Source organism: Pristiophorus japonicus, chromosome 15 (assembly GCF_044704955.1).
Source record: "Pristiophorus japonicus isolate sPriJap1 chromosome 15, sPriJap1.hap1, whole genome shotgun sequence".
NCBI classification, from domain to species: Eukaryota; Metazoa; Chordata; class Chondrichthyes; family Pristiophoridae; genus Pristiophorus; species Pristiophorus japonicus.
Genome location: NC_091991.1, coordinates 36068549 through 36096010, shown reverse-complemented (window position 1 = coordinate 36096010; position 27462 = coordinate 36068549). Strand labels below are relative to the sequence as shown.

The following is a 27462-nucleotide window of genomic DNA, read 5'->3' as shown; positions in this document are numbered from 1 at the left end:
GAGCGTGCCTGCGTGCGCACGCGGCGCTATAATCGGAAATGTGTTTCTTTAAGAAAACAACAAAACGAACTGATACAATAATCAAATTTAACAATTTAACAGCTGAGCTGGTGAAATGTAAACCGTGCAGCCCATTAACTAGCTATTTGGACGATTTTCGCCGAAAGAGGAGGGACTCGAGGCGGCGGGAGCCGAACCCGCCGGCCAGCCTGCTGCGTCAAACCACATCTCCCGGCATGCTCCTCGCGCAGCCAGGTGATAGGCGGGTCGGTCAGCCCGTGACGACATAATACAGGCCAGGCAGTTCAGCCAATGGGCGAGTGAGTAATCAGCGCGCGGGGCTGGGCGCTCGAGAAGCCGTGGATTTTTTTTCCCCCCCGCTTGTCTTTTTTTTAACGAACGAACGGCGCTGGCTTGAGACGCCATATTGGAACCATTTTTAAAGAGAGAAAAAAAAACTGTCCGGTTTAAAATCCACACTTATTCAACATGTTGTACTTGGAAGATTACCTGGAGAGTGAGTACTGAGCGCAAGGCATTGGCGTGAAGTTGTGATTTTTAAAATAATTTTTTTGGTTTGAAGGAGAAAATGTCGGACGGAAAAAGAAGCCGCCCCTCCATTGACGCTTGTGTTTTTTTCTCTCTCTGGACAGTGATCGAACAACTTCCCATGGATCTCCGCGACAGGTTTACGGAAATGAGGGAGATGGACCTGCAAGTACAGAGTATGCAGCGCCACGTTAGTCATGTCAGCGCCGCACAACTCGCTGCCCATCTCACTTTTACATGTTGACAGTGCTTGCGAGAGCCGAGGGCCCCGCACACTTACAAAACAAATCTCCCCCTCCTTCCCTCCCAGCTTGCCGCAAGGGCTTCTTTAACATTGCACGGCGCAACATTGTAAATTAAAACCTGCAGTTAAAATCGCCTGTCAAGAAAAGTTGAGCAAACACTGTTTCACTTTGGTTTAGGTACCAGAAGGCTGTTTTCTTTTGGATACAATCCGATCATTCGGAATTATTATTATTCGTTTTTTTTTGTGATTTGTATGTTATGTCATGAATCTGTTTTGTTCTTTGCGACGGCAGAGTTGTAGCAACCTACACCATAGCAACAGCGTTCATCGCTTCGTCCAGCGCTAGGTTTATCTCTGAGCAAGTCGCCAGCTCTGGACCTGTTTTTATTTCATAAATAATTAATTGCGCAAACTTTGAATATGATTTTACTCCACTCTCGTGGAACGATGCACGCACTCTGGTTAGGAGTGGGAAAGTGGAGGGTAGTCTGATCTGCCCTTGCGAAATACATTTTGATGTCATTGTAACTGCTAATGTCACAGCAGTTTCTTCATGATGTCGTTTAGCTGCTTGCCGTGTTTCATTTCATTCACACACTTTAAAAGTAACTTTTGAGATACTGTGTTTGTTTAGATATTGCATTTGTGCATACATATTAAATAATAATTTTTATATGGCCAACCATGAGACTGGTCTTAATTTTGTTTGCAGCTTTTGTATTTGTGTTCTTTTTTTCTATTCTCATTTGAGGTAATAAGAGTATATTTAAGAATTTGATTCATGAAATTCTGTAAATCTTAACTAATAAATAACAAGTAAATAAAATAGAAGTGATGTACTATAATAGATGCAATTTAAATTTTATAAGTATGATCTAAACTAAAAGCAAGTAAAATTAATGATTTTTAAAAAAATATTTCAACTTTATTGTCACAGCATAAATACCACCATTTCTCTGCTATAAGTCCTTGGTCACTACTGTTTAGATATGAATGTAAACATTTGAGTTTGACTTATTTCAGCTGCTTATAAATCTAATTAGAACATTTTCATACACGTTAAATAAAAGTTTGTTTCTAACTGTGCTAACAATGTCTGGTGGTGTATCAGCAGATTCACCTAACATAACTGCAATAAACTCTTCAAAATGCAGAATTAATTTGAAATTGTCCAGCTAAATGGATTGTGACATTGTTTACGTACAGAATTATTATTATTCCCACTGATCAGAGACTTACTGTGAAGGCTTCCTCTTCCTGACTAGTTTAATACATTAAATTATATAAAGCAGCGGTGTTTTGCTGCAAGCTTTTTTTTCAGATCTCTCAATTATTAGTTATTTTCACCCCTCCCTAGTTAAGAGCCTCTGATGAGCCTGATTCAATTCAAATTAACAATGTTTATGTAATTAAAACACTGATCTGCAGACAGTTTGACAAGGATCTAAACAATAACCTTGCAGAATACATGCAGTAGCAGGTGTTCATCATTTTGCATATTTTTTTTCACTGTTAGTGTGTCAGGTTTACTAGGTAAACATTGGTGAAAGTATCAGGTGAAATAGGATGAAAAAAAGTAACTGAGTTTTTGCAACTGATCTGTGGAACCCATACATCAGAAAATAAATGGTTATAACCAAGGGAAGGTTTATTGAAATGCAGAAAAAGGTCAAATTCAATCAGAAGGCCTCATAACTTTAAAAAAGATCAAATTTGAAGTTACTGTGGTAACAATCAGTTCACAACCACGTTGTATAAACAGACCATATGATTTAAAAAAAAATTGATCAGTTGCGAATTTAAAAAAAAGGCCCTTTGGACTATGGATTTCATTTCTCTAGAATACCAATTCTCATTACAGTGTTATAGGTATTTATTACATTAGTGTGGTGGTATGATATTCAGTCAGTATGGCTGGCAACCATTCCAAACATTGATTCCCATGTGTGTAAATAGTTATTTTTTTTGTATTTGTCCTAAATTTTGCTTTCACAACTTTGAACCTGTGCTGCGCTGGCATTTCTGAAAGTATTTTTCCGGGTTTATTTTGTCTATCATTTAACAAACAATTGCATGCTGCAGTGGCGGGACTTTAGAGTCTTGCTGGAGGGGCTGAATGGCCTTCCTCATCTGTAGTTATCTTGTGAAGTCTCTTGGGTCCCTTTTCAGACCTCCTTTCAAAATATAAAATGCAAACAATGCAGAAGAAATGAGAAAAAAAACTAAATGGTAATCTAATAAATGTGAAAGGAAATATTGAGGGCAAAATAATAAAAAAGACACCTCACATGAATATAAGTTGCTATTGATCACTATTCCTAGGAGCTCTTAATATTCCTTGAAGAAGATAATGCTTAGTGGCAGCATGGGCACTGAATGAGTACTGCATAAAGGACTTGTCCCATTTAGAAATAAATAAATGAGATTTAATCTAGCTGCATCCTAATTGTTCTGAGTAATCCTTAGTTGCAGCATTCTGGTGAATATAGTTGATGGATGCTGTGTAACCTACAAAACACCATGTACTCTGTTACACAGTATCCTACCATGACTTGAGAAACTGTAAATTCTTGTACAATCCAATAATAAAAGGGGGGGGCAAGAGGGAGAAACATGAAAGAACGGAAGTGTTTCATTGCCATTAGGTGGTAGAATCCTTGTGTGGTTTCCTAATTAGCAAAGATTGTAGAGATGCATTGGCCAACTTCAAAAATCGGTAATCGTCATCAAAATCATAGCAGAATGGGGCTTTTGCAAAGACTTGCTTTAAGCCCTATTATCAAGAGCTGCTCCAAACTCAATGAGATGAATCCAGATAAGAAAAATCAATTTGGTGCTCGTAAGGTTTAACTTTAAATTCAATTAGAGCCTATTCGATCTATTTTTTGGTTCCCAACAACAATGAAAGATCAACAATATTGAAGTAAATTAAACCTGCATGTTGCGCTGGATTGGCAACTCCACATACCGTCATCCATATTGTGAAAACACTGATTTTCTTTCCTCTATACACAGATGCAATGGATCAGTTAGAACAGAGGGTGAATGAGTTCTTTGTCAATGCGAAAAAAAACAAACCAGAATGGAGAGAGGAACAGATGGAAGCAATCAAGAAGGCAAGTACAGTTGGGTTATTTTTTTTTTACCTATCTATGAATAAAATATCAGTTGTAAATCTGTGCCAATTCATAACATTAGAGTAACTCAAATTGGGTGATACAAACACAAAAGTGATAGACATGTACTATTCAGTCACTGCTTGTTCTCTCACTGAGTAGTTGACTACTAAATCATCTTGCAAAAAATGTAAACTCATTGATTATTCATATTATTGATACTGTAAAATCATATTATTAAAAAAACTTCCTGTTTTTGCGTGTTTTTCTCGTCAATTTTCTCTCCTTCCCTATCCTCTTCTGAAGATGTTCTACAGATACTGTCTGCCCTCTGGTACTTTGCCTAAATAGCCATTATTAATTTGTGAGTTTTGACTGCAAGTGTCAGTAGGCTTTTCAACCACCATTGCAATTAACCCTAATATTGTGCTTATGCAGTAGCCATACACTCACACTTCCATCAAAGATCACTAGATAGTGACTAGGAGCAGGAAGGCTAGCCTATTTTCCCCTCCCTAACTAGGGAGTGCAGAAGTCAAGTTGAGATCAGATCGGTCACCACAGACTGAACCTGGGATCTTCCTGATCTGTATAGCTCAGCTGGTCACTGAATAAACTTGCTGGACCATCAGGAAGCATTTTGTTTATGGTTTTTTTTAATTAAGTGATTACTGGCCAAAAATTCATTCTAAATTACTTCTAACACAAATTATGACCTTTAAAGAATATGGGATGGAGTTTCCATATGGGTTAATTCAATCTCCCATCGTAACTTTGGCAGAAGATCAGAGGAAACCCCAGAGAAATGGCAAAACAGCCATTTACGTAGTTTCTCCGGAGTTTACGCCGATCATCTGTTAAAGTTACTGGGAAATCAGGGAACCCCCATGGAAATTCTTCCCTATTTCTATAGTACTAACCCTCCAGCTGACTTAATGTGAGGAGATTATATAGTTTGTGAGGATATCTTTGGCGGTGCACGTCACAGAAAATGTGCGGCAGCAACCAATCATTATTTTAAAATAATGAAAATATTTAAATAAATGGAATTTGTGAATTGCTAAAGCTTAACCATAAATGGTTTTGCTTTATGTAATGTAAAATTTACAGACTGTATATTTGCTTTCAGTAGTGTATCTTGATTTGTATTTTGGAGCTCCTGTAAGAGAATGTAGCAACAAATTCAACAGTAAATAACATGTATGGATGATAATTGAAGACAAATATAGTTTGTGCCAGTGCTAGGGTAACCATGCAAAGAACGGAAGTGCTATTGCCATTTTCTTTCTCCATTTAAGTTTAATAAGTGAATGTTTAATTTCTTGAATCTCCTTTTTATAGGACTACTATAAAGCCTTGGAAGATGCTGATGAAAAAGTCCAGTTAGCAAACCAAATTTACGATTTGGTGAGTAGGTGTCACAATATATTTTTAAAAAGGTACAAATCTAACCCAGACATCTGACTAATATTAATATTTGGAAAAATATTGAAAATAACTGGGAGAAAACTTAAGGACTACCTGTATGAAAATAATCTAGTAAATTACACCCATCATGGTTTTATAAGGGGAAGATCCTGCCTGACTGACTGTCTTGACTTTTTTTTGAGGAAGTGACATTCATAGTGGACAGTGGAAAATCATATAATATTGTGCACTTTAATCTCCAAATTAATAAAACTCCTCAAAAGATTACCACTGAAACTGAAATCAGTTGGAATTCAAGGTAAAACTTCAATGTGAATAAGGAATTGGTTGAGGGGGTGAAAAAGTGGTTACTTGTTAGAAGAGTGATGCTCTACAAAATATTAGATCGTGGCTGAGATTCGGCGAGTGATCACGGTGGAGGTGCGGCTAATATTTGGTGTGGAGGTGCGATGAGAGATCGTGGCGGAGGAGCGGCAAGAGATCGTGCCGGAGGTGCGGCAAATGGGGTACGGGGCCCAGAAGAGCCAGGGGCAGCATGGGCCAGCCCACACTGCGATATGTGTGCGCACTAGGTCCGTGCAGCAGAGCAGGTCTCCAGTCGTCCTGGTTAATTAACCCTTGCCACTGGATAAAGGCCTAGCTCTGTCAAGCCGTGTGGTGGCTGATGTGCAACGGTCACCATACGTTAAAAAAAATCCACGCACCGGCATCTTCCACCCCTCGAGTTCAGGACTGGAATATCGGGTCCTTCATTGAAACATCTGCAAACTCATTCCTTTTGGTGTGGAAGCAAGTCATCCTTGTTCGAGGGACCGCCTATTATGATGATGATGATGATGCTGTATACATCGGCAGGACTTGAGGAAATTTGTTGTGTGCTTTCAGTAACACTCTCCTCCCTCCAAAACTAAAGCCATACTTTACATTATGACAAAAGCAAAATACTGCGGATGCTAGAAATCTGAAATAAAAACAAAGTGCAGCATCTGTGGCAAGAGAAACAAAGTTAACGTTTCAGATCGATGACCTTTCATCAGAACTGGAAAAGGTTAGAGATGTGACAGATTTTAAGCAAGTACGATAGTAAGCTATCTGTACAAACCTGTTTTTGTTTTTGATTGTTTACTGTCCTGCATGTTAGCTGTAGGATGTGATTGAGTTGTTTCTCATAGAACACGATTCCAACATATTTTCATATTGCTCAGTCTAACATTTTGCTCCCTGCCAAGTAAAATACAGTCCCCAGCACTTATAGTGGGCGTGTTGGTGTTAACACGATTAGCCCACTATGTGTTGGTGGGTGTATTGTCTTTTATCAGCATCTTTGAGATAAATATCCAGCCGTCATTACACGTCTCTGACCCAATCGCAAGACTGAATTAGTAATTGGAGATACCATTGATGTGATTGAGTTCAATCTTTTTCACACAATCACACAGGTAAACTTTGCAGTCTGGAAAGTCGTTCAAACAAAATGGATTGAGAGAATGTACTGAAGGTCCAGACTTACTACTGAATAAAATCGGACATATATTAAGAACTAGAAAGGTTGCATGTTTATATATCACAGTGTGCTGTATGGAATATATTTAATGCCAACCCTGATGACTACCAAACCCACTGAGACCCGAGAGAAACCAGACACAGGATGATCCATGGAATGATTTAACTACAAATACAGTATGATGATAATGTGAGAAAAGATTATTGAATTGTCGAAAATAGTTAGCATGCTTAATGTGTTATAAGTGGCACCTTTTGTAATTGACTTCAGTGGAAATGGCAAATGGTTAGCGGCATTTGCACGATTATATGCGGCTGCCCGTGATAATCCGTGGTAAGTGGTAGGGACTGTAATAAAGAACTTTACTTTGTGGGTACCCTGTATATAGTTTCATCTATTTATTAGGTTTTGTATTTTGATTAACCAGGTCGATAGACATCTACGTAAATTGGACCAAGAACTTGCCAAATTTAAAATGGAGCTTGAAGCTGATAATGCTGGAATTACTGAAATCTTAGAAAGGAGTAAGTACGTTAATGTATTACAGGATGGTATTTTAATTCTAGATGTCAAGATCTTAGAGTTAACATTAATACTATTAAGTTGATATTCCTGGCAGACTTCAAGCTAAGTTCAGAAATGAGCAGTAGTTGTCTGTAAAATGCAATTTTTATTTGATAGTGTGATAAGATGCAGGACTAATCCTACCAGATGCAGTTAAAATGTGTATTTTTGTTCATGTCCTACAAGGTGTTAAACTATGTTGTATACATTTTCTGTGGATGAAAGCATTTTAACCAAAAATACAATAATTTATGTAATAGAGTGAAGCTGCTAACTCTCTTTCCCCTCTCCTCTGTTCTGCCAACCACCAGCGCCCCTATGTCCAGCTCTGCAAAAACTCCTCGCCACCAGATCCTGTCTCCCAACCTTGCTACCTTTTGTGGTACAACCTCAAATTTGAGGGCTGCATACTGGAGTATACATGGCTTGTGATTGGCCTCATCTACTTCTGACTTGACCATCTTAACTGAATTTGCCTTCTACAGCCAAAACCTTCCACTAATCCAATATTCTCCTCGAGGGTATGGATAATCCCAAATTGTCGTCTCTAACTCCATGCGCAACAATATCGCCTCTGACACCTAATGTGAGGGGCTCATGGGCTTCTTCATTCACAAGATAGAGACTATCCACTTGACTACCTTTTCTAGCCTCCTGCCTTCCCAGCTACCCACACTTCCATCCTGCAACATGCTGTAGATACTCCCCCAGCCCCGATGAGACATTACCTTTATGAGAATTGCTATTGAACTAACGGTCCTCCACTCATTTCAGGCTGCCATCAACTTCCTTCTTAAAAATCCCACCTTGACTGGACGTAGTTTAAGTCCTCTTAAACTAATACCCATCACCAAATTTCTTTTCCTCTCTAAGCTCCTTGAATATGTCATCGGCATTCAATTCTGTGCCTGCCACTCCCTGTTTGAATCCATCTGTTCTGGTTTCCGAATCGCCCACAGCACTCAAACAGCCTGGTCAGAGTCGTCATTAACTTCTTGCCCGTGTGGTGTGAACAAGCTGAGCAGTTATAATGGCGACGGGTTGGGGGTGGGTAGTGGGTTTTGTTCCACAGTGTCCGGACAGTCCATCCCAGGAAAGTGGGGGCCTATTTTACATGCAAACATCATGGCCTGATGATGCCACTGGCTCCGACTTCAAAAATCGGTAATTCGTTTTATCAGTGTAAATGCAGAGAACTAGTGCACGGTCTATAGTCCGGTCTAAAGAAATACAAAGTAAAACAAATTTAAAAAGGCTTCAATAGTTTTCTTTGAATATGTGAAAAAACAAATAAATGATTTGGATCCTCAAAGATATTACACTTTTAGCCAATGGTCCTGAATTCTCAGCCCCTACGGGCGTACAAGGTGCACACATGCTCGTAGGTGCCCCGCAATCTCCGGATTTAGGCATGCGGAGTAAAGGGCCTCCATAGGCGGAGAGTTGGGCTCTTTGCCCAGCAAATGCCCTTGAAATTCTTACGACTGATAAAAGCAGGCGTAAAGCTGGCTTTTATCAGCATAAGACTTTTAAAGGACAGAAAAAAAATTTTTCAATAATTTTAACCGTTAAGGTTCTGTTAAAAAAAGGTAAATTTATTTTTAGACCTGTTAAAATATGTAAATTTATTTTTCAAAAAATTACATTTTTGCTTTAAATAATTAATTAAATTCCATTTTGATTCACTTTAAATGTGATTTTTTTTTTAAATGAGGTGTTTTTGGTGGTAATCCCATTCATACTTATGGTGAATCCGTACAAACAGAATCACTAAGTATGAATGGGAATACCCCTACTTGGATTGTTTGGGCCGAGCCACATGATCCCAGGGATGGGTACGAAGCGCACAAGTCCCTGGGATACATGGGTCTCTACACAGGCCTTTGTGTAGAGGCCCAGGACCACAAGTGTCCGAACCTCCCGGACCACCAGGTAGATTCGTAGAAATTTTTCAGGTCTGAGGTATTTGCCCGTGGGAAGCCTTCAACCACAATTTATGCGCCATTATGATGCTAAAATATAACAAACTTTATATTGACCAAGTAACATTCACACTTTAGGTGGGGTTGTTCTCGAATTGGGGCATTTAGAAATGTCAAATACCTTGGCTCAGTTGGTAGCACTCACATCTAGGTTAGATTGAAACTATTATAAATGAATTTGCCATTAACAAATTTAGCAGATAAAGCGTTGTTCAAATTACCAGACACTAAGTTGCGTAACTGACATTTAAGCTCAGTTCTGTTTGACCTTTCTTTGTCCAACTGGTGTGAAGGTATTACCTTTACACTTGGTAAACTGGGCTGTTGTTTGTATATAGAGTTGCTCTTCTGTGGTGTTGCACACGGTGAGTCGAGACTAAGCACACCCTTCTGATCAAGCATGGTTAAGGGGTGAGCGGATAATTGGATCAAGGTACGAGAGGAGAAAGGGGAAGAAGCAGATGAGCAGGGGAAGGGAAGTGCTCATTGATCTACATTGGCTTAGAATCATAGCATGGTTACAGCACAGTAGGAGGGCATTCGGCCCGTCAGGCCCATGCCAGCTCTCTGCAAGAGCACTGCAGCTAGTCCCACTCCCCAGCCCTTTCTTCGTAGACCTGCAATTTTTTTTTCCTTCAGGTACTTATCCAATTCCCTTTTGAAAATCACAATTGAATGCCTCCACCACCCTCTCAGTGCATTCCAGATCCTAACCACTCATTGCATAAAAAAGTTATTCCTCGTGTTGCCTTTGGTTCTTCTGCCAATGCCCTTAAATCTGTGTCCTCTGGTTCTCGACCCTTCTGCCAATGGGAACAGTTTCTCTCTATTTACTCTGACTAGACCCTCATGATTTTGAACATCTCTATCAAATCTCCTCTCTCCTCTAAGGAGAACAACCCCAGCTTCTTCAGTCTATCCACATAACTGAAGTCCCTCATCACTGGAACCATTCTTGTAAATATTTTCTGCACCCTCTCTAAGGTCTTCACATCCTTCCTAAAGTGTGGTGCCCAGAATTGGACACAATACTTCAGTTGAGGTTGGACCAATGTTTTATAAAGGGTCATCATAACTTTCTTGCTTTTGTACCTATACCTCTGTTTATGAAGCCCAGGATCCCATATGTTTTGTTAACCACTTTTTCAACCTGCCCCACCACCGTTAATGTTTTGTGCACATATAACTTCAGGTCTCTGTTCCCTTAAGAATTGTACCCTTTAGTTTATATTGTGTCTCCTCATTGTTCCTACCAAAATGTATCACTTTGCACTTTTCTGCGTTAAATTTCATCTGCAACTTGTTCCCCCATTCCACCAGCCTGTCTATGTCCTCTTGAAGTCTCTCACTGTTCGTTATACTTCCAAGTTTTGTGTCATCTGCAAATTTTGAAATTGTGTCCTGTACACCCAAGTCCAAGTCATTAATATATATCAAGAAAAGCAGTGATCCTAGTACCGGCCCCTGGGCAACAGCACTGTGTACCTTCCTCCAGTCTGAAAAACAACTGTCCATCACTACTCTTTGTTTACTGTCACTTAGTCAATTTCATATCCATACTGCTTCTGGTTCATCAACATCTCGATTTTAAAATTCTCATACTCATATTCCCTCTAGGGCCACATCGCTCCCTAACTCTATAACCACTTTCGAGACACGGTGGGGTGGGGTGGGGTGGGGGCGGGGGAAGGGGAAGGGAGCATTGGTCATGAAATATGCTAATTAATGGGACCAGAAACACATTTCATGGAGTTAGAGCTTATCAGGAAACATTTGGTGGGAGGATGCTCTGTGGGTGGGGTGGGAGAGAGCGAGCGCTACAAACTTTACTCAGTAGGTGTGAAAGAGACTAGTGAGGTGGGGTTAAGTGGCATTGAAGGTGGCCTGAAATTTGGGTTTACAAGGGGTTAGGAGGGGTTATAAGGTAACTGGTCAGTGTCAGGTTTTGTATGTGTCAATGGGACAATTTATGGTAGAGGACACTAACAATATTCTGACAGTGAAGGGGTTATAGGGGGGGGGAGGAACTTAACACAATCACAATCACTAAGGAGGTGGTACTCAGTAAGATAATGGAGCTAAAGGCAGATAAATCCCCTGGACCTGATGGCTTGCATCCTCGGGTCTTAAGAGAAGTAGTGGCAGGGATTGTGGATGCATTGGTTGTAAATTACCAAAATTCCTTAGATTCTGGGGAGGTCCCAGTAGATTGGAAAACTGCAAATGTACTGCCCCTATTTTTTTTAAAAAAAAGGAGGCAGACAAAAAGCAGGAAACTATAGACAAGTTAGCCCAACATCTGTGGTTGGGAAAATGTTGGAGTCCATTGCTAAAGAAGCAGGACATTTGGAAAAGCAAAATTCGGTCAGGCAGAGTCAGCATGGATTTATGAAGGGGAAGTCATGTTTGACAAATTTGCTGGAATTCTTTTGAAGATGTAACGAACAAGGTGGATAAAGGGGAACCAGCGGATGTGGTGTATTTGGACTTCCAGAAGGCATTTGACAAGGTGCCACATAAAAGGTTACTGCACAAGATAAAAGTTCACTGGGTTGCGGGTAATATATTAGCATGGATAGAGGATTGGCTAACTGAAAACAGAGTTGGGAGTCATTCTCTGGTTGGCAACCAGTAACTAGCGGGGTGCCACAGGGATCAGTGCTGGGACCCCAACTATTTACAATCTATATTAACGACTTGGAAGAAGGGACTGAGTGTAACGTAGCCAAGTTTGCTGATGATACAAAGATGGGAGGAAAAGCAATGTGTGAGGTGGACACAAAAATCTGCAAAAGGACATAGACAGGCTAAGTGAGTGGGCAAAAATTAGGCAGATGGAGTATAGTGTTGGAAAGTGTGACGTCATGCACTTTGGCAGAAAAAAATCAAAGAGCAAGTTATTATTTAAATGGAGAAAGATTGCAAAGTCCTGCAGTACAGTGGGACCTGGGGGTACTTGTGCATGAAACACAAAAAGCTAGTATGCAGGTACAGCAAGTGATCAGGAACTCCAATGGTATCTTGGCCTTTATCGCAAAGGGGATGGAGTATAAAAGCAGGGAAGTCTTGCTACAGCTATATAAGGTATTGGTGAGGCCACACCTGGAATACTGTGTGCAGTTTTGGTGTCCATATTTATGAAAGGATATACTTGCTTTGGAGGCTGTTCAGAAAGGGAAGGTTTAGTAGGTTGGGCCTCTACTCATTTGAATTCAGAAGAATGAGAGGTGATCTTATCGAAACGTATAAGATTATGAGGGGGTTTGACAAGGTGGATGCAGAGAGGATGTTTCCACTGATGGAGACTAGAACTAGAGGGCATGATCTTAGAATAAGGGGCCGCTCATTTAAAACAGATGATGAGAAATTTCTTCTCCTGAGGGTTGTAAATTAGTGGAATTTGCTGCCTCAGATAGCTGGGACATTGAATAAATTTAAGATAGAAATAGAAAGTTTCTTAAAAGATAAGGGGTTATGGGGAGTGGGTGGGGAAGTGGAGTTGAGTCCATGATCAGATCAGCCATGATCTTATTGAATGGCGGAGCAGGCTCGAGGGGCTGTATGGCCGATTCCTGTTTCTATTTCTTATGTTCATATGCACATCGCTCATTACAGCATTACAGGGGAAAAGAACCTGGGGACTTCATTCACTGCTCACTAAATGAAATGATTACAGTTGATCAGGCTAGGCCAAGGTGCCAGAGGCAATTAAATGCCTTTAAAACAAACTTAATTAATCTTATTGGAAACTATAAGGATCTGAAGAGGAACTAATATAGAGACATCCATAATCCCTGCAGAAAATGTTAATTATGGCAGACAATTTGTGAAGTACTAATCCTGGTATCACAGGCTGATCATAATTGTAGTGTTCATTTGTGGACCATGTGTTTGGATGAAGAAAATAAGTAGCTGTTTAAATAGAGGGATGACTGAAAGGTGAGGGAGTGATGGGTTGTAGTAAATGGATGTTTTCCAGATTGGAAGGATAAGTGTTGAGATAAGAACATAAGAAATAGGAGCAGGAGTCGGCCATTTGGCCCCCGAGCCGGCTCTGCCATTCAGTAAGATCATGGCTGATCTGATCTTGGCCTCAACTCCACTTCCCTGCCCGCTCCCCATAACCCTTAACTCCTGTTACGGGACTAGTAATCCAGAAGCCTAGACTAATGATAGAAGACGTAAGTTCAAATCCTACCATGGCAGCTGGGGAATTTAAATGAGTTAATTAAATAAATTTGGAATTTAAAAAAAAGTCTAGTTCCGGGATGGAAAACTGTCGTCATTACCTGGTCTGGCCTATGTGTGACTCCGGACCCACAGCAATGTGGTTAACTCTTAACTGTCCTCTGAAATGGCCTAGCAAGCCACTTTTGTTAAGAAGGCGGCTCACCATCATCATCTTAAGGACAATTAGGGGTGAGCAATAAATGCTGGCTTTCCCAGGGACGTCTGACCGTGAGCCAATAAGAAAAAAAAAATCTGAGTTTAAACACAAGAGGGTGGATAGCTACGTTTGCTGCTGATACCAAACTTGGAAGAGCACCAAGCTTCCAGGAGGAAAGTGGGAGACTTCAGGACATAAACAGGCCAGGATAATGAGGAGATAAGTAGCAGATGCAGATTAATGCAGAAATTTATGAGATTGTACATTTTAGAACAAGAATAAAGAATAGATGTATACCATAAATAGTAAATTTCTAAATGTATCTAGGTGTGCAGATGTATCATCCTTTAAAAATAGACTGACAGATTAAAACAACAACTTGCATTTATATAGCGCCGTTAACCTGTTAAAATGTCCCAAGGTGCTTCACAGGAGCAATATCAACCAAAATTTGATACTGAGCCACATGAGATATTAGGACAGATGACCAAAAATGTGATCAAAGAGGTAGGTTTTAAGGAGCATCTTTAAAGGAGGAGAGAGGGGGAGAGGTTTAGACAGGGAATTCCAGAGCCCCAGGCAGCTGAAGGCAACGGCTGCCAATGGTGGAGAACTTAAAATTGGCGACGTGCAATTTTTGGAGCGTGGAGATCTGAGGGTTGTAGAGCTAGGGGAGGTTAGAGTTGGGGAGGGGAGAGGCCATGGAGGGATTTGAAAACAAGGATGAGAATTTTAAAATTGAAACATTGCTGCACCGGGGAGCCAATGAGCACAGGTCACTGAGCACAGGGGTGATGGGTGAACAGGACTTGGTGCAAGTCAGGATATGGGCAGCAGAGCTTTGGATGAGTTCAAGTTTATGTAGGAGAAAAATGGTTAGGCCACATCTGTAGTACTGTGCAGTTTTGGGTTCTGCTATATAGGAGGTGTAATATAATAGCCCTGGAAAGAGTGAAATGCAGATTTATCAGGATCATAGCAGGGACAAAGAGGTATGATTTATGAGGAATAGCTAGAGCAATGAAGGTGCTATTCTCTTAAATTGAGAAGATTAAAGGGGAATTTGATAGAGGTTGTTCAGTGATAAAAGGGAATAGACGATAAACATAGATTATTTTCATTGGTGGGGAAATTTGAACAGCGGAGACCATGATTTCCGCACAAGCATTGAAGGCATAAAGGACACACTAGAGGAACTTTTTCCACGCAGTTATTGAAATATGGAATTCCTTGCCATGGGGCGATCGATGCTAAATTGATTACAACATTCAAAAGGCACTGGAAAATTACTTTAAACAAGAGAAGTATAAGGGGATATGGGGAGAAAGCGGGAAAATGAGATTAGTTTGTAGAGAAGGCAGGTTAATAGGACTGTGTAAAGTTGGCCCCTGAGACGGGTCTAAATGCAGCGCAGGCAAGAAATGGCCTCGTACTAAAAATTTCTGGTTTTAAGTATATGTAAGGTAGTTGATCTTGATGCCTCATCTATTATAGTTTATATTCTATTGAAGATGGTAATTGCATAACATGTAGTTATTGTATAATCTATATTTTGATTTAATGCAATGACAGAATAAATGTAGTCTGACATTTTAGTTTACTGTTAAACCTTAGAGTTTTCATGAGATAAATGAAAAATATACAAAATTGCACACACTTGTCCATCAACGAAGTGGAAAAGATAATGGCATTTGAAGAAGCTTTATCCAAGATGTGTAGAAATATACAATTAAATTTTTGTATGTGGAAGTGTTTTAGTAAATGTAACTACTATAAACATTGCCTGATAGTTTTGTTCCCTACACCAATTGTTACAACCGCTATGATAACAACTGCAAGCCAATGTCATTAAGGTAAGATGATCCTACCTGCACAAGCTGGTGTCAGTAAAAGTAACTATGAAGTTGTCGGATTGTCTTTAAAAACCCAACTGCATCATTGATGTCCTTCAGGGAAGAAAAAGTTCCTTCTTTACACGGTCTGACTTATTTGTGACTCCAGTCCTACACCAATGTGGTTGACTGTCCTCTGATGCAATGCAAGCCACTCAGTTGTATTAAACTGCTACTCAAGAAGAAAGCCCACCACCCTCTTCTCGGGGCAACTAGGGATGGGCAATAAATGCCAGCCTTGCCAGTGACGCCCACATCCCAAGAATTAATTAAAAAAAAGAATATAATGAACAAGTGAGCTACACTGCAAAGCACTAAAGCAGATTGTAACTCCAGTTCAAAAGTATATATAGCATTTCTGCTAACCTTTTTGATCAATCAGGAGCCTGACATAAGCAACACCACACTTAATTAAAACCAAATTACTGAAAATACAAGTAGAATTTCCATTTGCCGCATATGAAACTTGCATTATCTGCCTGTAAGATTGCACTACAGGTTGGCTAGAGCCTGATTTTAACCACCCAAAGTGTATTGGGGATACTACTAAAATTAACTGGGTAAAACAATGAAGTTTATCGGCACAGAATACTGGTAAATGTCTTGCCGCTTATGCAGCTAGGTCCACGTAACCTGTAAAAAGAAAGACTTGGATTTATATAGCGCCTTTCATGACCACCGGATGTCTCAAAGCGCTTTATAGCCAATGAAGTACTTTTGGAGTGTAGTCAGTGTTGTAATGTGGGGAATTTGTAATATAATGGCATTTGCTTGCAGGGTTATCTGGAGCTCAGTGGATAGAATCTTAGCATCTATTAACAGGTCTAAGAAGTCATTTAATTGGCTGTTGTTTCTTTCTTTTTTTTCAGGGTCTTTGGAGTTGGACAATCCACCTCAGCCAGTTAACAACCACCATGCTCACTCACACACTCCATTAGAAAGTAAGTGCTGAGTAGTGCCCTTTACGAGCTGCTTTATTGGGCTGATTCACTTCATGTTCCTTGTACATATTACAAGACTATAAGTACAGTTATTATATGGTTATTAATGTTTTGATCATACACTTAAACCAAGCAGCTTTTACCTGATCTGAGAGTGTTCAATGCAGACACTGGGTGGCTCGGATGGAAAAGTGTTCCATTTCCCAGCAATCACCATGTCATCTTCGCAAACTCCAAAAAAATGAATTATAAAAATATGAAATATGCACACAAATAATGGTGGAAAAATCACCAAGATTAAATGACACCTTGCAGCTAATAACTTTTTGCATTAATATTTTAAAACTCACTCTGCACCATCGTCACTATCATTACACTGTTAATTTGTATTTATACTCGGCTGCTTCCGAGATTTTTGTTTTTGATCGCTTTCAAACAGAATCCGCTGTTGGTGAGTAAATGAAAATGCTGGGAAATGAGGTGTTTACATTCTGCTGATCTGTATTTGATTTTTTTTAAATATTTTTGCAGAACGGAAATATAACCCATCCACCCACCATGCTACAGACCATATTCCCGAGAAGAAATTCAAATCAGAAGCTCTTTTATCTACACTTACATCAGATGCTTCAAAAGAAAATACACCAGGTAATTTGAATTCTCTTAACAGCTAAAACAATAGCATCATTTTAGAGATAACCAAAATATAATGGATCATCATCTAGAATAGTAAAAGTGATATAATTTTAAGTGGCCGATGAAACGATAATTGTTTCATTGTCTGGGAGCAGTGTCCTTGTTTGACTGTGTACCAGAGCACAGAGTGGACAGTACAAGCACAAATTAATATTAGACATTTCTGGATCTGCCATGGCTCATTCATTTTCATGGTTCTTCATCTGTTTTCTTTTCTATTTCTTCAGGTGGAAGGTAGTGAATTGCATGGCATCTGTTGCTTCCCATTCCCATTTTTGAATCCTCCCCCTCTTTTTCTCCATTTTCACTTTTCTTTTCTGCTCCCCCATCCTTTTGCCATCCCTTCCTCATCTTCATCATTTAACTTCCTCGTCCCCTTTCATTATAAGTGGTTGATCAAAAGATAACTGTAGTTGGAGAATACATTAAAAGTGCAATTAGCACTTTGAAAACAAAAGTACCTGCTACCCAGTAAAAGGCCAGTGGAGCTATTCAGCACTGGGAAGCAGGCAGGAAAACCAGGGGAAGCAGGCAGGAAAACCAGGGGAAGTGGCAGGAAGTCCTGAGAAGTCTGGTGGTGTCAAGAAAGTGAGAAAGGCAAGATGGGCTTGGGAGGAGTGGCAGGGAGATTCAAGAAACATGGAGATGATGGCAGGATGGTGTCATGAAGACTCGGACAGCTGGAGCAGAAATCAGGTGGAGTGTGAAGCAGCAAAGGACAAGGTAGTACGAAGAGGAGCACTGTGGCCTGCCTGATGAAGAAATAACTATTAATAAAACGTTCATGCAGTACCACCTAAAGCATGGATCTGGCCGATGAAGCTTGGGAAAAACAACAGCACCACATAATTTTGGGAGTATTAAAGTCTGTTAATACAATGCCGGAATGGGTTGAAGAAGCTGTCCAGATAAAGATAATCAGAATGTTTTTTTAAATTGAAAGTTTAATGAATTGTTGAAAAATAACTTATCTGGAAGTTTATTTACCTCAAACCAGAAAAATAACATGATGATCCAGCATAAAGGAACCGATCAGAGATTTGTTCCACACCACCACCCAGTGGCCAGAGCCTACAACTGCAACTATACTTGTATTTTCATTGTAAAATATTTTGTCACATAAGCATTACATGACGGGAAAAGAAAGCAGTGATTTTATTAACAATGAAACCAATTGTTACAGAACCAACTACAGTTGTAACAGGTATTGCAGGTAAATGTCTACACCTTTTTATAATGAGTTTTATCAGAGAGAAGTTGTTATAGGACTTTTCAATACATTTTGAAATGGAATGTCGTGATCCATATACCTTGGTTTAGTTGTACCACTCTTGCCTCTGAGTCAGAAGGTCATGGGTTAAAGTTCCACTCCAGAGACTTGAGCACAGTTTTGGTCTCCTTATCCAAGGAAGGATATACTTGTCTTAGAGATGGTGCAACAAAGGTTCACTAGATTGATCCCTGGGATGAGAGGGTTATTCTATGAGGAGAGATTGAGTAGGGTTTTGAAGAATGAGGGGTGATCTCATTGAAACATAGAAAATAGGTGCCATTCAGCCCTTCGAGCCTGCACCGCCATTCAATAAGATCATGGCTGATCATTCACCTCAGTATCCCGTTCCTGCTTTCTCTCCATACCCCTTGATTTCTTTAGCCGTAAGGGCTATATCTAACTCCCCCTTGATTATATCCAACGAACTGGCATTAACGACTCTGCGGTAGAGAATTCCACAGGTTAACAATTCTGAGTGAAGAAGTTTCTCCTCATCTCGGTCCTAAATGGCTTGCCCCTTATCCTTAGACTGTGACCCCTGGTTCTGGACTTCCCCAACATCGGGAACGTTCTTCCTGCATCTAACCTGTCCAGTCCCGTCAGAATTTTATATGTTTCTATAAGATCCCCTCTCCATCTTCTAAACTCCAGTGAACACCGGCCCAGTCGATCCAGTCTCTCATACGTCAGTCCCACCATCCCTGGTATCCGTCTGGTGAACCTTCGCTGCACTCCCTCAATAGCAAGAACATCCTTCCTCAGATTAGGAGACCAAAACTGAACACAATATTCCAGGTGAGGCCTCACCAAGGCTCTGTACAACTGCATTAACCCCTCCCTGCTCCTATACTCAAATCCCCTAGCTATGAAGGCCAACATGCCATTTGCCTTCTTCACTGCTTGCTGTACCCGCATGCCAACTTTCAATGACTGATGTACCATGACACCCAGGTCTCGTTGCACCTCCCCTTTTCCTAATCTGCCGCCATTCAGATAATAATATGCCTTCATGTTTTTGCCACCAAAGTGGATAACCACACATTTATCCACATTATACTGCATCTGCCATGCATTTGCCCACTCACCTAACCTGTCCAAGTGCCTCTTAGCATCCTCCTCACAGTTTACACCGACGCCACCCAGCTTAGTGTCGTCTGCAAACTTGGAGATATTACACTAAATTCCTTCATCTGAATCATTGATGTATATTGTAAATAGCTGAAACAGAAGATTCTGAAGGGGTGTAAAAGGATTGATGCTGAGAGATTGTTTCCCCTGGCTGGAGAGTCTAAAACTAGGGGTCATAGTCTCAAGATAAGGCTTTGGACTTTTAAGACCGAGATGAGGAGGAATTTCTTCACTGAGTGCTGTGCCCCAAAGAGCTGTGGATGTCGAGTCTCTGAGTATATTCAAGGCTGAGATAGATAGATTTTTGGACTCTAGGGGAATCGAGGGATATGAGGATAGGGCAGGAAAGTGGAGTTGAGGTCGAAGATCAGCCATGATCTTACTGAATAGCGGAGCAGGTTCGAGGGGCCGTATGGCCTGGTCTTGCTCCTAATTCTTGTCTTCACATAATCTAGGTCTGTACTTCAGTGTAGCATTAATGGGGTGTTGCACTATCGAAGATGCCATCTTTCGGATGAGACGTTAAATTGAGACTCTGTCTGCCCTATCGGTGAATGTAAAAGATCCCACAGCACCATCCGAAGAAGAGCAGGGGAGTTCTCCCGGTGTCCTGGCCAACATTTACCCCTCAACAAGCACCTAAATAACAGATGATCTGGTCATTTATTTCATTGCTGTTTGTGGAACCTTGCAGCACACAAGTTGGCTGTTGCATTTCTTACATTATGACAGTGATTACACTTTAGAAATACTTAATTGGCTATAAAGCAGTTTGGAAGATCCTGAGGTTGTAAAAGGTACTATATAAATGCAAGTTCTTTTATTTTACTGATTTATAATAAATTATAGATGGATGTTTCATAGCATGCTTTGTTACAACATTTTGGGACTTTTCTGATTCCTTTTGAAATATGCACAACTCAAAATGGGGCTACCTATTATGAATCAACCTGCATCAAGTTATTTAAAGCTCAGCACTATACAACATTTGAAACATTTTAATTTTTGGTCTTTATTGGTTTTGCCAGGTCTCAGCATTTCAGTGAGATTAAACTGCGTATCTGCATTGGGGAAGGTTGCATTGTGTTTATTTTCTCAGTGGGTGAATGAACTTTTAAGTAAAATAAACCAGTACTGGTACTGCTCTGAGATTAGATGGCTGTATGGAGAGCTGTGCTGGTATGTGTTCAGTGAGTACCATAATAATAAGTGGGCTCCAAAGTCCTCTGTGAGATCGTTCCGTACATTGCTACCCAGTTGTTTATTATGTCATGCCACTTATGGCGACGAGTCTAGTAGAATATTAAAATAACAAATTGCTTCTGCATATACCACCATGTGTGTGGCTCAGTGTCAAAATAGTTGAGAATTTTTTGTGCAATAAATGTGTTAGTTCAGTACTTTTAATGGATGTCCAAAGTGAAGTAAATTATTCTGTGTATGTAGTCTTTGGACTGAAATTTCTAAATATTTGAAAAAAGCAAAAATCCTTTTTGAATGGAAAGAAAATAAATTAGACACTGGGACAAAGTTATTAAAACTGCCAAAAAAAATCAGTTGCTGCATTAAGACCCCTTTTCGTTCCAGTTTTCAACTTTTTTCAGCATTAAGCAAAAATCCATTGACTGTACAGCACAGGAAAAGGTCAGTCAGCCCAACTGGTCTATACCGATGTTTATGCTCCATACGAGCCTCCTCCCAGCCCTCTTCTTCTAACCCTATCAGCATAACCTTCTATAATTTTATCTCTCCTGTGCTTATCTAGCTTCCCCTTAAATGCATCTATGCTATTTGCCTCAACTACTCCTTGTGGTAGTGCATTCCACATTATTTCCACTTTTTGGGGGTAAAGAAGTTTCTCCTGAATTCCCTATTGGTATTGTAGGTGATTAAAACGTAGATACGTATTGATGGTGTTGATCTTCTGACTGGAACCTGCTGCTCCGCATAGCAGGACATATAAGATAAATGGGGTATGGTGAAGAAAACACTTTTTAAATGGGAGAAATTGTTGAACCTTTGTGCTTTTTTTCTTTTAAAAAGGGTCACAATCACAGTTTGTTTAATGCAGTCTAGGGATATCCACAGTTTTAAAAAAAAATCATGATCCGATCATGCTTAATGCTGAAAAAAGAAGTTGAAAACTGAAACGAAACGAAAAGATGTCTTAATGCAGCAACTGATTTTTTTTGGCAGTTTTGGTAACTTTGTCCCAGTGTCTAATTTATTTTCTTTCCATTCAAATTTCAATCAGAGTTTTTGTAATTTTCTTATCATCGCGTTACACACCAACTGTGAGAATATAAAAGTAATCACTCATCAATCATGCACTTCAGAAAATGCTAAATCCAGTACAGACTGTGATGATGTATATACATCCCTGTGGTACCAATATTGTCCCCCTCCCCTTCCAAGCAAAAGCATAAGCTATCTATTTCTAATGTTTTTCAACATTTGAACCAAAGCTAATTCATTTTCTATTTCACATTCTCCTAAGGGATGCAAAGTGCCACAGTCAGTCTGTTCATTGGAAGAACTATTAAAAAGCACAGTAACACTGGATTATCAGTGTGATACATCATATATGGTTACTTTTAATTAGAAATATTTTGGCAGTTGATGGAATGTGTTCCCACTTTTCCTTGATTGTATTTTTTTGTTCTTTTCAGGGTGCCGTAACAGTAATTTAACATCAACTTCTAACAGTGTCTACAATATTAATTCATCACAGCCACTCAGCTCGTACAATCTAACCTCGTTATCTCCAGGAGCAGGACCAGGAGCTGTAGCCATTACGATGGCAGCAGCCCAGGCTGTTCAAGCAACAGCACAGGTAATTTAAATGGTTCTCAAAGGTTTTATTTTGGTAGAAATGTGAACATATTTGGTAACATAAGTTAATACAGTCCCCACCACTTACACCGTCCCTGTTAATCCCAGATAGCCTCGTATATCGAGCAGATGATGCTAACTGGATGCTTCTATAATTGTCGTTAGCTCTATTGATGTAGATATATTAATAGTGTTAAGAAATAATTGGTCATGAGTTTTATTTCTTAATCAACTGGTAGTTTCAAAAGTTTTCAGCTCGTATGTACGGTAATAAAGCTACTCAAATGTTAGAAATAGCTATAGGAATGCAGGGATATCTATAGGAATGTAGTCTCATCAAACCTGCCTGATAATTTGTCCATAAATAGGGTTAAATGGTAAATTATCAGTTTAAAATGAATTGTATCAAATTTCTCTACTAGTTATACTGTAGAAATGTACATGTTTTACTCTTGAATTGAGGACATCAACATTAGCTATGGACTTGGGCTTTAGTTTGTTGTGTATCCCACAATCCCAGTGTCGAATCTTTGTATCCTTGTACTGTTTTGCAGCTATGATTTATTTGTTACTGAGCTGTAATCTCCCAAATATTTTAAAGAACTGTTTGCTACAAATATTAGTAAGTAGAAATGATGTCTAATTTTTTTTTTAAACAGTAAATATTTGTGATGCACTTATTCTGAAATGCAAAGATTTTACTTTTGTTTTTGTTGTACAAGATGAAGGAAGGGAGGAGGACATCTACTATAAAGGCCACTTATGAAGCATTCAAAAACAATGACTTTCAGCTTGCACGAGAATTCTCTATCTCCAGAGAATCAACAGGATATTCCTCAACGTTAGCCTCTACACTGACACAGACATTATCTACGTCAGCCACAGATTCACGCAGTGGTCGAAAAAACAAGTAAGTGTTTTTACTATTGGGGAATTCAGGTTTTTTTGCTTTTATGTGGTTACTGTTTTTCTTTAACAAGGTTTAGAATATATTATATATTTTATTAAATGTCTACAAAAACAGCCTATGTCAACTATGTGCCAAAACAAATCTCATAATGGCCAATTATAACATCCATCCTTAAAGTTTTGTTCATTTTAATAATAGCTACTACAACTCTATAGGCTATATTGACACTGGCAGTTCAGCATAATGTTAATACGGATTTAAGACCTGACTTCACTTTGGAGTGAAACTCTTCTGAGTCTCACTCTGCTTCACTTTGTTGTCACATTGGGCCTGGACTCCAATTTTAGATTATATTTATATTTTATTTTGTGTCAAACGATTTTGTACCAAGCTGCAGTTAGTGAAAATTCATTCATAGAATCCCCACCCTTTCCCTGTAGCCTTGCAATTTTTTTTCCTTAAGGTACTTATCCAATTCCCTTTTGAAAGCCACGATTGACTCTGCCTCCACCACCCTTTCAGGCAGTGCATTCCAGATCCTAACTACTCATAAGAACATAAGAAATAGGAGCAGGAGTAGGCCATTTGAATTACATTATTCAGTTGTGGACTATATTATTTGTAAGACTCTATTACTTGTCAATTCTGTTTGGCGATTGTTTGAAGTTTCTTGTTTCTGGTATTTTGTTACCTAACTAGCTGAGGGAAAAGATAAAAGAGCAAGGGGTTACGCAGAAGAAGAGTTGTTTATTGTAAGTTGAAGTGTTTTCTGGGAAAGACCTACCATGACTTTAATGTATGGGATAGTATGCATTGAGCAGTATAATTTCTGTTGGTGTTGGCAGAAATATTTTTTCTGATCTTACCAATATTGTTTAGAAAATAGACTGTTATTTTTCATTCTTTCATTGATTCTATAAGAAGGGAATTGGATAAGTATTTGAAAAGGAAAAACATAAAACGATGCAAGAAAATGAAATTCGAGTAGATGGTGTCAGGCCAGAAATGGGCACTGTGCATGGAGTGTGCGACCAAATTGGGAGGCCTGAGGCCAGCTTTAAATTGGGCCTTGAGCCTCTTAATATTATTTGTGCAAGCTGCCAATGCCTGTCGCACTTTCCCCCACAAAAATATAAATGAACAACTAGTCCAAGTGACAAATGAAGTTAGTTAATCCAAAATACAATGTTTGTGGGAGTGTTAGTCCTTCATAACAATTTTGGGATAAAGTATTAAATCACCGTTGCAGAACCAAAAAAGCTTGCAACACGAGATTGCACTGAGCTTACTTTTGGTCAATAAAAATATTAATAAAATATTACTATTAAAATATAGGTTAATATGTTTTTTTAATTGCCTGTTTGAGGTCTCACTTCTAGCTAACTCCTATGCATTCTGCTGAGGATCACTCAGCTGTGCTGTGCCACAGAAGGTTGGATACTTAAGTGCTGGTATACCAGTGGTCACCAGTACCAGCTTTGATTTGATTGTGCTCTGCTGTCTAGTTAGCATTCTAAGAACATTTTATTTTTTTATACCGCCAACGTATTGATAAGATATGAACTATATAAATATCTATAATCTGTAGTCAGGCTGCCAGTCTATAATTTTTATATATTCATTCATTTTTTCTCAGAAACAGCAACAAGTCCTCAAATCACCAGTCCTCATCGTCATCTTCATCGTCATCATCCTCCTCTTCTTCATCTGTAGTAGCACAAGAGATTCCTCAGCAGACTCCAGCTTTACCAGAGTCTGATTCCAATAGCCAAGTGGATTGGACCTATGATCCTAATGAGCCTCGTTATTGTATCTGCAATCAGGTGAGTTTGGAATTAAAAAGAACAAAGTTGTGAACAAATAGACACAAAAACACAATGCTAAGCACACTTAATGTTCTGTTATTTTTGTATGTTTAAAAGCAATAGACACACATTTTCAGAAGGTGGGTACAGTTATGCTAGAACTTTTATGGTAGAAATGTAGCTTTAGATTTCAATGCAGGTTCCAAAGATTGCGAATTTACATTATCCACAGGTGTATACTTTGAAAGCAAATAAACTTGTAATAGTTTCTAAATTGTAGAAGATATTGAGAATGGAAAAAAAGGTTGGTTGTGTGTCATTTTAATAGACAGTACCAGCGATACTTGGATGAGAACCATTATTTGAGCAAATCTAGGGCCCATTACAGACCTCTAGAAATATGTTTAATTTTGTTGAATAAATCAGATCTGATACTGTCATCGTGCATTAGTGTATTAATGGATGTGAAGACCCAAAATTGAATCCTAATCCCAACTTCATTCAAACTCTTGATTCGTCCTTCATTCCTCCACCTCCCCACCCCCAATCACTTGTGGGATCAAAATGTAGTGGAAGCTCAATTAAATGACTGACTGACTGAAGGAAAGGAAATGGTTTTCACTTTAACTAAGACTCCAGCACATTGATTCATGTTATGTGAATGCAGTTGTAAAAGGTGCTGGGCACCTGGTAAATGAGTTATCTAATCAGAAATGTATTTCTTGGTGAGGCACAAACGTTGTGACAATGTCCTAATCATTGAGAGTGTTTCTAAATGGCCAGAAATGCAGCCGCAAAAAAGTTAAATCATTTATTTTAACCAGGTTGGTGTTAAAATAACACTAATTTAATAATCTAGACTGATTGGTGTGGCTCCCCGGTAAGGTACAGTCAGGCTTGGGTTGATGGCCCAAATAGTTGAATAGCCCACTAATAACTCACTGAGCTTGAAAATATACCTGAAAATGTACTTGTATTTTTTCTCCTACTCTTTTCAGGTATCCTATGGTGAAATGGTAGGATGTGATAATCAAGATGTAAGTATTTTACATTATCTAACTGTTTTGAACCATTACAACAAGCTGTAAAATTTGGTTGTAAATAAGGAAATAAGTGAAAGATTCATTGTGCATCATTAATTCACCATCAGTGCATAAATATATTCCAAATCAAAACACGGTAAAATGAAGCTGGGTTGCAACCTTTCTAAAAACAATTAATTTTCTTTCAAAGTGCCCCATTGAGTGGTTCCATTATGGATGTGTTGGACTAACAGAAGCTCCAAAAGGAAAATGGTACTGTCCACAATGCACAGCAGCAATGAAGAGGCGTGGCAGTCGCCACAAGTGAACCTCCAAGGCAGAGGAATTAGTTTGACTGGTGCTTTGTCCAAACATGCAAATTTTAACTATAACATTGAATGAGAGCAACAAATGACTGCAATAAGTGATATTTTTGCAGTACACTTGTATATGGTTCTATTTGAGAATGTAAAGCTTATTGATGAAACTTGGATTTTGCATTGATTTTTTTTGTGTAAAACACCAGATGACTAATTATCAATCTTTATTCAAAATATTCTCTAAAACAATCTAACTGAAGCAAAAAAAATTCCAAATATATAGTCAATATTTGTTTAAAGATGCTTTACTTTCATGTTTAATTATTACTTCTGTGAAACTTAAAAGTTCAGCTGGCTGAAGTAAAATGCAATATGGGCAATAAAATCTTGTAGAGCTGGCAAATGGTAGTGTCCTAATACATGAACAAACATTTCTATCATATGAATGCCAGTTTGTGCCATTAGTGTTCAATGTTTTGGTGCAGCACGTTTGATATAAAGGATATAAAAATAAAATGATCAGAATGTCTTTGATACTAAACTGATTGAAAAACATTATGACTTGTGTATGTGGAAAATACATGGTTTTTTTTCACTTGTATTAGATATGACATTAGTGTTTAACCAGTAAAAACATCATGATCGGTGAAGTGTGATTTCATTTTTTAAATTTCTGGAACCGAGATTGGATTACATTTGCAGAATAACAAAACTGTTTACATGAACAAACCATTTCATGCACCTTTAGTGCATTGTATTATAACCGTGCAGATGGAAAACACAGCCTACACATACATTCCAACAATGACTACACTTCAAAAGTACTTCATTGACTGTAAAATGCTTTAGAACATACTGAGGTCGTG

The 27462-nt window shown here is 39.0% G+C and overlaps 1 protein-coding gene across 4 annotated transcripts; it reads left to right on the top strand.

The window, feature by feature from the left end:
- The first annotated feature begins 345 nt into the window (after positions 1-345).
- ing3 (inhibitor of growth family, member 3) lies at positions 346-27239 on the top strand. 4 transcript variants are annotated; one of them, XM_070900314.1, is made up of 12 exons: positions 347-517; positions 654-725; positions 3812-3912; positions 5254-5319; positions 7272-7368; positions 16539-16610; positions 17142-17258; positions 22377-22540; positions 23262-23449; positions 25086-25272; positions 26253-26291; positions 26488-27239. In XM_070900314.1, the coding sequence occupies exons 1-12, from the start codon at positions 490-492 to the stop codon at positions 26602-26604; spliced, it is 1248 nt and encodes a 415-aa protein (XP_070756415.1). In that variant the 5' UTR covers positions 347-489; the 3' UTR covers positions 26605-27239. The 4 variants fall into 4 exon arrangements, with proteins under 4 accessions (XP_070756416.1, XP_070756415.1, XP_070756418.1 ...); XM_070900315.1 differs by lacking the exon at positions 654-725 and having other exon boundaries at positions 346-517; XM_070900317.1 differs by lacking the exons at positions 347-517; positions 654-725 and adding an exon at positions 732-940.
- The last annotated feature ends 223 nt before the right edge of the window (positions 27240-27462 follow it).